Here is a 15,000-nt window from a genome sequence, read left to right as displayed (position 1 = left end):
AAAAACGTAGATTGCAAAAATTATCTGAAGATTTCTCGTCTAAGGGAAAAGAGTGTGTACAGAGATAGCACTGTGCCCAGCTGCCTGTTTTTAACGTAGAGTATCACAAAGTCAAAGAGCTGAAGAAATGAGACCACGGAGGAAAGGGATGTTTTGTCATCACCATTGCTGTACTAATATGTGGCTGCCCACTGTGAGGACCTCCTCCGCTTCACTCAGGAGCAAGTCCTTGGAAAGGGCTTGTTCCAGACAGTGCAGTCGTGCCTTCTGTGATGGGGCAGCTCTTCATCACTCCCCTGCAAGCTGCGAGGCAGAGGAGCCTGGAAAGGCATTTTTTAAATGGAAATGGTAGTGCCTTGTTCCTCTTCATCTTGGCAGTGCAACACAAAATTTGTGTAGTCACTCTCTGTCTTTGAATGCAGAATTCAAAACTATTTAATATAGAGACATTTGAGAATACAGTGAATCTATATCCAAGTCATAGTTTTCCTCACACTGTCGAATATTTTGGACCAAAGTTTACCGCATCAACATGCAGGTGTGGAAAGACAGCAGAAGATGAAAGAATAGATGCTGCACCTAGAAGTCACTGTTGAGTACCCATAAATACTATTAGCCTCAACAGGCAACAGCCTCAACATTGTCAACAGCCTGCAGAGAGTATGTAGGAGAAAGGGCCGTGGTCTTACTCCTCCCTGCCACGTGGCCACTCGTGCAATGTCATATAAGGAGCGCAGAGTTGTGCGTTCTCAAAGGAAAGTAGATCCCCCTTTTCAGGGAAATCATAGCTGACTGGGTCTCTTCTGCCCCTTTGCACAGGAAAGCGGTGGAGAATTTGGCTCTAGATCTGTGCTGAATGGGGATTGAGTTCCTGCAGGGAAACCTCATATTTGAAAAGCAACTGATTCTGGCAAATTTAATCCAAAAAGGTGAAAGTGGTGGTTAGATAAGATAGACTGAAAAAAAAGCCTTAAAATGCAAGTGCTTATACAGCCTTAACTAGAAGGTACCAGAAATGATAAAAAGCCCATAGGATGTACAATAATGATTTTAAAATGCAAACTTCCTAGCAGTGTCTAAGAAAAGCTATCAAATACTCTCAAAGAAAACGGTGTTCACCAGGGCTGCAATACGGATGACACGTGGTGAATGAACCAGTGCCATGCAAGCATGCATAGAGACATCATTAGCATCATTCTAGTTACATGATTAACTAGAAGCTGACATCCTCACTTCTTGAACACCTAAAGCAAAAAAAAAAAAAGTAGCAAAAAAAGTAGCAAATAAGAAAGTTAATGAAATATTCCAAGAAGTTCAGATTTAAATTTAACTGGAAGGGAGCCTGGAGTATCTGTTCTTCTTTCATTGCTCATTCAATGGTGAAATCTAACCTTGACACTTCTTCCCATGGGCAGAGATTTGGGGTATTGACCCCTTTCAGTGGAAGATCCACTATTGCTTGATCACTGTTTTTAAGACCTTGCAGAAAAGTTCAGCGTATAATGAAGACCTCTCCTGCTACAGTGGACATCTCAGCATCATTTTTTCCACCTTTCTTATAGCAAATTTTCTTGAAGGGCTATAAGAAGTTGATAGTCCGGAGGAGAAAGCATCTCTAATTTTAATCAGGCCCTTCTGGCCTGATCTCTGGTTGAGCTGTGGATAACTAGAGATTCGGAAGAACTGACCTATAGTGAAAAACTAAATGTGAACCTAACAATCTTGAAAATCTTAAGGTAAACACTTCACCCCCTGGTAGAATGGCAGGAATTAAGTAAGGGCTGTGACATTCACCTGCGAGGCTCTGAGAGACCTCAGCAGTGCATCATCCCCAACCAAGATCTGCCTTCCCAAACCTTATGGAACACAAAAATATTTGTACTACCTGCATTTGTATACACTTTGCCTTTCTATAAAACCTTGAATCTGCTAGTCTGAAACAGGACTATTCAGGATCTGATCTTAAAGCTGGAGAAACTGAGGCAGAACGTGAGTTACCAGCTTTTGCAGCACAGCTCACCAAATCACGTCTGCCTCTGGAGATGCGTTTGTGTTGCCCCAGCTTCCTCTTGCTTTTCCCATGCACGAATCAGGTAACTGCCTCCATGGGACAGAGAGGAGTAATGGCATCTACCTTTAAATCAGGTACTTAAATTTTCATTAGCTGGTAAATCTGAAGAGCTGAAAATGGGGTATTTTTTAGCTTTCCAGAACTTTGCATTTTTGCCAATCATATTGAAAGATTCACGGAGGGTAGTGAAGGTGTTTGGGTTTGAGTGGTATTTTTTCTCCTATGGTTTCAGTTGCCCGGGTGCTGATTAGTAATCGAAGCAGTTTGCTCATTTGGCATCAGCAATGTACTAAAGGAGAGGGGAACTATCTCAGAAACACAAAGAGCTAAACTATTTTGTGAACTCTTCTCGCTCAGATGTATACTTCAAATTGCATTCCCTCAGTTGAGGGAAATAATTTCAGTTACCCTGGTCACAGTCGAAAGCAGTCCTCTTTTTGAATGCCTTTTTTCATTAATGTAGATAGGTTTCTGAGAGATGAGAAACGATGTTTCTCCTAATTACAGTTACATGTAGTTCATTTCCTTTTTTAAAAGCTCGGTGTGAAAGGCAGTTTCCTTTAAAAAAGGGGGGGGGGGGTGAAGAAAAAAAGTGATACAGCTGATGTTCCTGTTGCCTTAGCAACAGATTTATTTATTAGGACCTGAAATGACATGAGTTAATATACCACATACCTGCTGATCGGCAAACTCTCCTATTTCAGCTCCAGTTCACAATTAAGTCCTGGACAGCTACAGCCAGGGGTTAATGTTACTCATTAGGAGAACTAGGTCATTACTGGGAAATCAAGGCACTTAAGGCAGCATGGATAAAATACAAAATTCAACATCTCAAGGAGTGAGGGGTTTTATGTTAATTAACCTTATTTTCCTTTCATTAAAAAAAAAATCTTTCATATATGCATATGACAGTGGATCAATTAATTGGGAAAAAAAAAAAGTAAGCTGTAGTTTACTTTCCTCTCCTAGTTGTCTTCATTTCCTTTGGAAGGGTTTCATTATTTTATGGAAAATTCTTATGTCTATATGATGAGTAAAAAGGGTATTAAAATTAAGAAGGGAATCATCATGGAAATCAGCTTTACCACAAGGGAATGAGCAAATAAAAGCCTTGGAAATGAAAATAAATAAGCTTTGCTAATACCTCACCTAAGGAGCAGAATATAAGCCCATCAGAGCTTGGAGATATTTAGAGGTATTTCTTTGCTTCTTTATTAAGCAGTTACATAGTTATTTGACCTTCAGAAACTGAAACTTTAAAGAACTAAATCCAAGTTGTTGGTTAATGGTCTATTTACAGAAAGCTGATCAGTGGTCTAGCAGACAGTAACTCCTGTACTTAGTAATTTGCTTCTGATTTCCAGGAAAATTAAATATACTCTCTGAAAGTTTTATTAAGATATCTGAGTGGGAGTTTTAACTTGATAAGTCATAAGAGATTTAATAAAGCTCTCCTGAAAGCCTTTGTTTACTAACTTTTAGCAGACTTCATTGTGATACTGGAGAACTTAATAGGCTGAAAAGGAATTGTATTAAAATAAACTTATTTTTTTACTCACTGCTTCCCCAAAACCACTTAGTACTTTTACTAAGCACTCTACTTCCTTTTTTATATTTAAGCTCCGTGGCCCAATTCTGCTTCTCATTGTGCTTAGAGCAATTTGGTGTAAACTCTTTTCCCACTCCTGCAAAGTCAGGGTTGAAGCAGCATCTTACCTGGGGTGCGTGTAGTAAACCATTGTATCAGACTGTAAGAGCACTGTTACCTGTAAGAAAGGCAGACTTCAAGCCCCATGAGTGGTTTTCTGCTCCATGGGATGGTTTTGCACTCTGATGTACCCGTTTTCTTAAATACAAGAAGGAAGGTGAATAACATCAAGATTTTGTTTCAGCTATCACATACAGAAATCTTCCTTCTTCAGTCCCTCTATGCTATCCAGATGTCTGTAGGGCAGCCACTTGAGTGCTGTCCTCTGAAGCCTGTTACAATAAATGTTTCAGCTGTGGTTGAAAAACTGATTTTGAGTTAATGTAAGACTACAGCTACATCACCTGGACATTTGAAGATTATTTAAGTTTGGAATAAAAGTATCAGTTTGCCATAAAAGCTCCAGTAAGCTTGGCTCGCCCTTTTTCCGTGATGGGAGACTCATTTTATGATGTCTTTCTTCCCTGGTGCAACTGCAAAACCCAAGTCTTTGAGCAGAAACACATGTGAACTGGTGGGACTAAGGAGGCTCTGAAGGAAGGGGGCTTTACACTCTTCCACCTGTTGCCATCACAGCAATCCTTTTCTGCTCCATTCACCCAAGCTGATCTTGGCCTTTCTCTCTCAAACCTCTTTTCTTTTTTCTATGCTCAGTTCCTGAGCTGTCTCCTCCTGTTTAGTCTCCTTGTGCAGGGAATTTGCTCCTCACTTTTCTCCAGTTTCTCAACCCTTCTCTGTCTCCATCATTTCAGTCACCCTCCCTGTCTGTGCAAGGGACCTTCTACAACACATTGGTCCCTGTTTTCTCCGAAGCCCCATTGTCTAACCTGACTGTGTTGTCCTCTTGGTCTTACACTGATTTCACTTTTTTCCCCATATGAACAGGCCTTGTGTTGTATCTTTTTCCCATCTCCTTTACTTCTTCACTCAGTTCACTGTTTCTTTGCCATGCTATTCTTGCATAGCTGGTCATATTGGTCAGTTCTTATTTGTCCCCTTTGCTTTTTTTCTGGTCCATATCTAAGAGTTGTAGTCAAACTAGAAAAGCCATACCACACCATTACCACTTTCTGCCTTTTCAGCCCTCCTCTTCTACTGCTTTTTTAAATTAATCAGATCTTCCATTTTCTTGTTATTCCTATTTTCAAGGCATATAAATCAGTTCTTTATTCTGTGAACACCAGTAATTTTATTCTAAGTCCAGTAGAGGAATCATTGAAAGTGAAGACAAGATTGGTGTTTTCAGTTCAGATATTAGATCTTTCCTGGGTTTTAGCAGCCTGACTTGTGCTAGTAGGACTGTCTTGCTCAGCTTTGGCCTGACATGTGCTCAAGACACGTGGACTATTCAGTGACCAGGCAAAAGAAGAAATTTTTCAAAAGCTTGGCTAGATTTTTAGGAAGACTTCCAACATGAGCAACAAAAAGCGTATCTGTGACTCAAAATCAAACACATCCAAATATTTAGTTCTTGCTCTAAAACAAAAGAGGTTCGAATGCTTAATACAGAGGCTTATTTGAAATTTAATATATGCAAGATATGGCTTGCAGTTTTACTGGATAGGTTAGTTTTTTCCTAAATCTTGTTCTTTGGATGTTCTGGAAAACTTTTGGCAGAATTTTTCAAGAATATTATAGTCCAAGGTAGCCTCAGTCTTGGGAAACATCATAAGCAAGGACAGAAGACGTTTTGTAAAAAGAAGTCCCAGAGAAACTTAGCAGACGGTGCCACCAGCCTCCTTGCAATTCACAGCACCCTGACCAAGTATGCAAATACCCCCCAAGAGACAAAAATCAAATATTTCATAAGCAAATGATCTAATATTCTTCCTTACTTTCACCAATAATAGGGAGGTTTTAGTTCTTCCTTCAAAGCTCTTTTTAATTAGTTTCCTCTTCTTACCACACTGCAACTGTTTGGCTGTTCTCTCTTTCCCTTCTTCTCCTCCCTTGCTCTCCTTTTCTCCATGTGTTCACCCTTTTTTTTCCCTCCCTTTGTCCTCGAATCATAGAACAGTTTGGGTTGGAAGGGACCTTCACAGGTCATCTAGTCCAACCCCCTGCGCTGAGCAGGGACATCTTCAACTGTATCAGGCTGCTCAGAGCCCCGTCCAACCTGACCTGGGATGTTTCCAGGGATGGGGCATCAACCACCTCTCTGGGCAACCTGGGCCAGGGTTTCACCACCCTCATTGTGAAAAATTTCTTCCTTATATCTAGTCAAAATCTGCTCTCCTTTAGTTTAAAACTGTTACCCCTTGTCCTATCACTACAGGCCCCGCTAAGAAGTCCATCCCCATCTCTCTTATTAACCTGCTTTTAAGTACTGAAAGGCTGGTCTCTTCTTTTTCTCAGTTGTGTTTGTGCAAAACCTGACTCAATGAAATGAGTTGATTCCTCACTCTGAAAGTGATGAGATTTGTAGTTACTTTAATCTTGCTGAATAATGAGTTTCAAGCCTTGGTCTTGGAGCCAAGATTTCCTGCTGAGGAGCTTCATCCTTGGAGATGACAGCTGCACAAATCCAAAAAGGATGAGTTATCTTAGATACCTGAGCTAATTCCTCTCGGAATTACTCAGTAAGGACCAGGACTGACTTTTTGACCCAGGCAGAGTATCTCGTGGAGTATTAAGTAGTTGTAGTTTTGTGATGCGAGTCCAGCATGGAAATCACAGAGGGGCCACAGGGTTTTGTATGGTTGGTTTGCCATTCCCAGGCAAATGTGTAGTAATGTAGTTTTTATCTAGTAATTTATGTTTTATTCTTCTTCTGTTCTTCCAAGGAACCACCTGGGTAGATCCTGATCCACTTATCATATTCATACCCATCTATTATACCATGCCATGACTTTTTTTCTAGTAAGTTGAATTACAATAGGATATATTGTGTATGGTTATCAGGGCTGTCAGGATCACTGAGATTATTTTATCTTTCCTACAATGACTTCTGACAACAGGAAACCATTTGTTATGTTACCTTTGGAACACTAAATGAAGTTAATTTTAATTTTTTTTTAAGATACTGTTTAGAGATAATCCATAACAATTATTTCATTTGACTAAAATGTTCTTTATCTGAACACTATACTTGTGAAAAGCTAGGTTCACTAAGTTGGAGTAAAAGAAATGAAAAGGCATCTGGATGAACGTGCATTGATTTTTACACCAAGGTAACTGAGACCAAATGCTAGTCTTTGTCTTCAAAGGTTAATCTCTCTTTAGGAAATAGGCAGGAGGCTCAATGACTGATGCTAGTCCTGAGGTTTCTTTGGTTAGAGAATACGCAATACTTTATTTTGAGTTTTTTCTTCATGAATTGTGAGGGGACAAGAAGAAGAATCTAAACAATAAACTTCCAAGGTTCTTTTTTTTTTTTTTTTTATGAATCTCTTCTAGATAACACAAGATAGGAGAAAATGCTTTTCCAGCGTAAAGCAAAATGCCACCCATTTTTCTCAGGCCAGCAATTTGAAAAAATCGGAAGGGAAAATACACACTCCTGACTGTAAATACGTCATGGGCTATAATAGAAAATAAAACACTGTATTTGCCAGTACTGTTTGGCTGCTTTTTGCCTTGCCAGTGCCATTTTTTAATTCCCTGGCTTGCAGAGGTGTTTTGCAAGTGCAGGCAAGGATTGGGACCTTTTTTTGCTTGTAGGACCTCCAAATCACTAGCTAAAATTTATTCTATAGGGTCCTTTTTGTCAGTGACACCTATGCAAAAACATTTTTTTCTAGTTGACTCCGTTTTCTATTAACAGAGGGGGTATTAGATATTGTGGTAACTTTTGATGCTGACAATGCCAGACAATGTTTAGAGGCACAATTAAAGCAAAGACACTTTGAAAGCGTATCAGCTGAAGAAGCAAACTCATTGGACTTAACTACATATTTACAGTCTACCTCTACCTCATATTGGAAATATAAAAAGATGGAAAAATACTGTTATAAATTGAATAAATGAAAAGCAATTAACTTTTCCTTCATGTTTGCATTTTCATAGTTATTTCTTTCCCCTTGTTCCTTTTCTAACAGCTCTTTCCTGGCAGTAGTATTTCCTCTTTTGCAGCTATCATGAGCATTGTTACGACAAATTTGGTGTTAGAATTTCAATTTTTTTTTTGTCCCTTTTTTTTTTTCCCCCAATCTTAACAGAAAATGTATATTAAAGTAATTTGATTTAGGGAAGTCCTCTGTCCTCTGTGAAAATAATGACTAGAATGTATTTCATTTGGTATATTGAATAGGCTTATAACATGAGTCTCTTTACTTTAAGAAGAATATTATCTTCCTGAAGTATTTACTGACTCTGATCCTTACCACATTTCTGTAAATGAAAACTCCTGGAAGACCATATCTTACAGATGGGGAAACCTGGGCAGAGCCGCCTCGTGGGACAGCAGTGTTAGGAAAAGACCAGAACTCTGCAATTGTCTGTTTTGAAGGCCAGGCTTATTTCTTGTAACTACGCTGCTACTTTCTAACATTATTAGGTTATAATAAACCTATATTCAAATTTTGCTGAGCTCAAGGTTTAACGAAAAATAGCAAAGTCTAATACAATAAATACTATAATGCAGTGAAAAAATCCCCGATGTTGTTCTTCAGGTTAGGTTTTTAGGAGCCTCGTTTCTAGCTCAGCAGCGGGTGCGTGCAAGGACTGCACCAGTTATTGATGTGCTGCTGTTGACTTCTTGAGAATGCCCTGAACAGATACAGGGTCAACAGGAGGCTGATGTCGCATGAGTCCTCTTATCAGCCTGTGGCATCCTTCATCACCCGCCCCAAGTCCGTACCATATCAGTCAAAACAGTAAAGAACCTCAAGTTCCTGCTGTTATCGCCCCAACAAAGAACGTTACTGGGATAAAGGCACCTTCCAGCTCCTGGCGCTGGGTGTGATAGAGGTGCAGCTCTCGCCTCGCAGCCCTGTCTCAGCAGCAGTGGCTGCCCATGCTTTTCTTCATTCTTTCAAAAATGTTAACTTTTACACAAGCTCATGCAGATTTTCTACCTTTTCCTCCATGGTGCTTTTGTTCTCCATCCTCACTGCAGTCTGCTCCCCTGCTAACGCTGCTGCGTGCCTTTGCTCTCTTTATTCTCTTCCTCTTTGAGTCTTCTTTAATTATCACACAGTTTTATTTTTGTTTCCTAATTTATATCTTTACTGATATTTTCCTGACCTTTTCTCTACCACTGATACCACTCTCGAATGCCCCTTGCAGCTTCTTTCTTTCTCACGGTCTGATTTTTCTGTATATTTTCATTTTTCCCAAGCTTACACCTTTTCCTTTTTTGCTTCTATTTATCCTACATTTATCTTTTTTCCCCCCTGAGTCTGGATATGCCATCTTTTTTTTTTTAGTTTTAACTTGAATATTTGTTTGTTTGGGTTTTTTCCTTTTCTCGTGGTTCTCTTCCCATTTACATTGCCCACCTCGTCTTGCAGTTTGCTGCCAAACTCGTGCCTCGCTATTTCACTTTCCCAAAACTGAAGGACCACTGTCGTCCGCTTCGAGGTCTTTGTCTTAGAAACTTTATTTCCTTCACCCCTAATTATTGATTCTGTGCTCAGGGACTTCCCCAGCCCCGTCCCTGCTCCTCACGCCTTCCCTGTGCTCTTGTGCTCTGTCCCTTGTCCCTTGCTCTCCTCCCTGGATGTCTCTTGGCTCACCCGTCCTCTGTCTCCACAACTGCTGCCCAGCTTCATAAATACTGAGTGATACTTCAGTGGCCTATTTTATCAGCCATATTTTAGCAAGAAGTGTAGGTAGGCAGAAATCTGTCTTTTAGCTCTTACTATACATCCTAAAACATATAAAAAAAATTAAAATGCTACATTAACTTTTGAAGATTTTGTACCTGTTTTAGTATTGCCATTTCCCACCTTTGTCCGTCTGACATTCAGGTCATTTTACGAAACGGGGAGGCAGAAGGAGATGCACCCAGTTTGAATTGCTTGGATTTAAGGCATTGTAAAAAGTGAAATATTACTGCCTGCCCTCATAATTTGGGATTCTCTACCACTGAAAATCTCCCATGCTAAATGTCCTAAGAAGATTAAGATCAACCCTTTTAATATTGCTTTTAGCTGAGCTTATTTGTAACCCTTTCAGAATATGTAGCACCTTAAGAGATGGCATGACAGGGCTGTTGCTATCACAAGCGTTACCTACCCTTTACGCAGTATTTTCTCAAATATTAAGACTTTCTCCCCTATTTAGCACCTTTATGTTACTGATTAACTTGCATAAACTATAGGGTTTAATATATATTTTTTAATAGACTGCATTTATTTTACCTCTTTGAGCAAGCCCTCTTTTTCACAACTTTTCTACTTTCTAATTGCATAGCTGTATGTGTCTTCCTCCAAATCCGAAATAACTGATTATCACCATGTATGATAAGTTTACATATACTTTAAAAATTGAACTTAAGTCACAGAAGACCATATGGGTCTCTTACTGATTTCACTCAAATTCAAGAGATGAATATGCACTGAATAATGTAAAGGGCCAAATTCTGCTATTTCTTTTATTTTTTAAAAAATATGTTTTCCATCACTGGTCAGGGATATGGGTATCCTGCAGCCCCAGGGAATAACTCCAGTTTAGCTGGGCTTTCCGCAGTCTCCTTCCAGTTTCAGCGATGGGTAAGGCTCGAGGACTCGGGCTGAATTCACAAAACCCCTGAATAGCAGAGGGGTGTTTTGAAGACTGTTGCCATTGATTGTGTAGAGGAGCAGCATCATAGTGCTATAAAGTTGCTTTTTTTAATCATTTTAGGCTGAAAAGAGGGATGTCAAGTTATCAATTAATCCTGACAGCATCCTTCTGTGGTGAAAAAATAATACTGGCACACCCATTTTATAAAACAGAAAATCTAAGGCAGAGATAATGGAGGCTCAATACTGGTGCTGCTGATACCACCACCCTCCCAATCCCCATTTCAAGGACAGTCTTGAAAGTTTTATTTCAGATTACAAAGGGAAGTCACTAAATCAGGCTGAACCCTGGGCCGCATTCCCATACCCAGACCGCTAAACCTCAGCCAGTTCTTAAGAGGGACTTCAAATGTCTGTCTTAAAATGGGTTTCAGACTCAAAAAAACCCAAAATCTGGGTAAAAAAATTTAGTGTGCAGTATCTAAACATGGACATTCAATGTCCCCAATGGCAGTGCACTCAAATCTAAGTACAGGTATGGTGCCTGTATCTATTTTGTGGCATTTACAGCTGGAGTTTGGTCATTCTGATGTTTTCATGTTCTTTCAATGAAATTTAGAGCATCTTCATACCCAGTTCTTATTTTTCCTTTGCCAGATGCATATTAAATCAAGTAAAAATACACGAGCATTTCAAATACCTAAACTAAACAACAAAGCCAGACCCTTGAGTCACATTAGCTTAATTTTTCCCCAAACATAATATCTTCTAAGAAAAGTTTGCATTTTAATATCAGGCTTTTATACAGTTTTGCAGTTCTTCTTAAGGAAATCGAGTATATATAATTAATACTGTTTAATAAAGCTCAAAAATGCAACAGATGCAGCCAAAAATGCACGTCATTTTGAGCAGATCTTTACAGAACAGACATTCCATATTGTGTTCATCTTTTTCCACGATCACTGCTATGACAATCTGGTGTGTTTAGCAGTTGTTGCTGAGTAAGGCAGACTGGATTGTATATGATTTTCTCCATGTCAGCCAAGAAAGAGAGCTCTCTTTTTGATGCCGTGAAGAGGTGGTCTTGTGCTATTTATTGCTTTCTACCAGGAGGAGCTGTACCTTTACTAACTTGCAAGAATAATAATACATTGCAATCTGTAGAGGCACGTGCTAGAAGCTTTCTGTAGGTCTTAATTGAAAATAAAATGGTTGTGGGGTGGAAAAGTCACAGGAACTGGTAAATCGAATAAGATGACCTCCCAAATAGAAAAGCTACAAGATTCACAAAACACGTCATTAAAATCTGTATCACAAAAAAGCAAGATATTTTAAAAGGGGACATGGAAGGAGGATCACCTACAGCAGAAAACCCGTAAGAGAGGCTCCAGTGCAGAGGAAACTGTTCCCCTTTCAGCATTCCTTCTGGGTGCCAAATTTTCCTTCTGTTCTTCCCCACCTATTAAACAAAGCTGCAACTTCCAATTCCTATCAGTTTTCCTAAATATGTGCAGCTTATGTGGCTCCGACGAGCTGTAAGGCTCCGTGTTCTCCTGCCAGCTCCTTGACAATGTGGCTCCAACAGCATCCTCCACTTTTGGCTGCCTCTGGGACCCCTGGTCTCTTCTGGAAAGGCAGAGGGAAAGCATATCCTTTGCTGGAAGGACTTTTTGTGACTGTGGAGCTGATAGCAGGGCTGTGAAGAGCTTGGAAAGGTCCCTGCAAGCGTCCTGGCTCTGTCACGGCTGCCTGCCCTGTGTAACAGGGATGTTCCGGTCCACCGTGGGGTGAGCATCAGAAACAGGGTGGGCTCATCAGGATCCCTTCTAAAGCACCCACAAAGGCTGCCTCGGGGAAGCGGAGGCGAACGGGAGACACCGTGCTGAGCTACGCTGGCTCTGGGCGTCAGGGCTATTTTCCTTGCAGACTCGCACGTTTCCGATAGAGATGTTCCCTTCCAGCCAAGCCTGAATCCTCGATGATAATCCCATTTGGGCTCTTTCAGCTGGGCATTTGGAGGGGACTAAAATACTGGCAAGGTGTTCCTGCCCCTAATTTACCTACCAGAAACAGGTGGCTATTTTAAGCGTGAGGATGCAAGCAAACTAGTAGGCAGCAAACTAGGATCTTTGCAACTGGAAGAAATTCTCTCCCCGAGCCAGTGCTCGTATCCACTTCGGTTACTGGAACCACCGTGAAAACTCCTGGTTCACAGATGTGAAACAAATTACTAAGCTTATGCAGTTGCATTCCTCCTTATTATTGGGAACAAAACAAATCTGGGAGATGGAGGACTTCTAAAAGTAATTATTGTCTGGCTTTATTTTAAGAAAATGCAACTAATTCTGAAAACTCCACAGTTTCTGAAGATTTCTCAGCCTGGGAAAGTCACATTAATTATAAGATTAATTTGTTTTAATTCCCTAAACCAAAAATATTGACTGAATGAGAAATTAACGCATGTAGAGCTGCAGATGTCATTTGGCTTCAGATTTCCTAAATGATATAATTATTAATCTTTCATATAGCGGTGTGACAAACCTACAGATTCATTCTACAAAGTTATTCTGTGAAGAAAGACACCAGGACAGCTGAGCTATAGATTTGCCCTTAATACAGGAAGGAAAACAGTGGAATTTTCTAAATAATAAATAAAACCAAAATATTTTAAAGACATATGGTGCACATCTGTCTGAAATACAATAATTTAAAGCAGAGTAATTAAATGCAAGATAAAATATTCACCTCACAGTGAGGGAATTACCTAATTTCATTTTTAATATGACTTACCGAATTTGGGAAATTTAGATCATCTGTGGTATCTTTTGGAAATTTAGGTCATCTGTGGTATCTTTTGAAGCTTTCATTCTGTGCTGGTAAAGAAGATAGATTAGCAAATTAGCTTTTAATTCTCTTTTTAGATAACCAACCTTGTGTTTCAAGGCATTGAGTGTCATACCCATACAAACCTTTAATATTATCTTCAGCTGAAATTGTAAATAAGTACAGGTTTCTTATTTTCTGTTTTAACTTCCAGTTAACTCCTTAAAAGTCTAAAGGTAGGTAGTGCCTCGTATTAGTTTATTCCTTTCTTTCTTACCTAAAGCGCTGAATGGATCGGAAGCTTTTCATGAGTATAGTATGGATTCATAAAATTGCAGTTTGGGAAATCCTATGTTTTTAGCAAAAGTTTTTTATTAACCTATTCCTCATGAAAAAGAGGGTGAACTGTAGTGGAGGTTGTATACATATTTTTTGACAGGCAAAAAAAAAGAAAATTAAAAAACAGGTTTTTTCCTACCCTTTTTTTAGCATGAGTTTGCCTTCAGTGAGGTGAGGGATTACTCGGTCCTTCTCACTTTCAAAGTTGGTAATTTAAAGCGTAAAGGCATCATCTGGAGACAGGGAAGAGAGATAAAAATCTGATAAAACTGAGTTTTGACCCTGAGTGCTGGCTTGAAGAAAATGTTCAACCATGTGGCGTAAGCAAAGGAGGAAGTTATGCTGAAGGTGTTTGGTCCCCAAAAGTACAATTTAAGAGAAATACTGCTCTGGTAAACAAACAAACACACAAAAAATCCACAAGTAAATATAAATGATGCTGAGATAAGCTCTGTTTGTTTTAAGGGAACATGACAAAGATCCTGAAACTCTCTGTTTGTTTTAAGGGAACATGACAAAGATCCTGAAACTTTCTTTAAAGTTCTGCTGAAACTGAAAGAGAAGGATCTGCCTTTTCATGTGTCCGTCCTTGGAGAGGCTTTCACTGAAATTCCAGGTACCGTTCCTTTTTTTTTTTTCCTTTACTGCAAAGTTACCATAAAATAGATATTTCCAGAAGTAGTTTTCATGTACATATTTTCTTGTATTAGTGAAACAAGCATGTTTAAAATCTTCATAGTTGTAAAACTAAATAATATTGATATATAGTAAAATTAAAATTATTAAAGACAGTAAGCATTTTTTATTTTACTTGGCAGTGCAAAACTTTATTTATGACTTGTGTTTCAGTAACACTTCTGTATTTATTTAAATAGAGAGATAGGTGTGAGTGATTGGATGAATCAGATAGGAAACAAAATCTTTCCGGTCAAGGTCACTCATCTGAAATCCAGACTGAGATTTTAGCAGGTGAAAACACTTAGTTCCTTTTCAAACGTGAGGTTAAGGACTTCTGTGGAGAGCTTCTGGTTTGTATCTGGCATGAAAGTGGTCATTAATCTTTAATATTTTTATACCATTCTTTCGCACACTTCTTCCATTTCTTGGTTTCTGACAACCACTACTCTGTAAACAGTTTCACCCATCTGAAAAAGAACTAGGTTTTATTCTGAAGACACACAGCTTTGTGCCTGAGATATTGTGGCAGTAAAGAGAATAATCAAATCCTATATTGTGTGCACCTGTAGTAAATTAAACCTTTAAAAATGTACATTAACAATGAGAGAGTTTCAAAATATCCGACATTTTAGCTCATACAAGTTTTCCAAAATGTCGACTTGCATCCCTCCACCTCTTCGTTCTGTAAAAATAGACTTGGGATTAGTTTATTTGTC

The 15,000-nt window shown here is 39.2% G+C and overlaps 1 protein-coding gene across 1 annotated transcript in view; it reads left to right on the top strand.

The window, feature by feature from the left end:
• Nucleotides 1–15,000, top strand: part of LOC104621195 (glycosyltransferase-like domain-containing protein 1) — a gene marked incomplete at its 5' end in the record, with an annotated part of 40,484 nt that overhangs the window by 8,214 nt on the left and 17,270 nt on the right. Inside the window, one exon of the mRNA XM_010287621.1 lies at nucleotides 14,113–14,222. Coding sequence (XP_010285923.1) covers nucleotides 14,113–14,222 — 110 coding nt within the window. The remainder of the gene's footprint in view (nucleotides 1–14,112; nucleotides 14,223–15,000) is intronic.

Source organism: Phaethon lepturus, unplaced genomic scaffold (assembly GCF_000687285.1).
Source record: "Phaethon lepturus isolate BGI_N335 unplaced genomic scaffold, ASM68728v1 scaffold6275, whole genome shotgun sequence".
NCBI lineage: Eukaryota > Metazoa > Chordata > Aves > Phaethontiformes > Phaethontidae > Phaethon > Phaethon lepturus.
The sequence above is the reverse complement of the archived record's forward strand: the minus strand, read 5'-3'. Positions and strand labels throughout refer to the sequence as shown.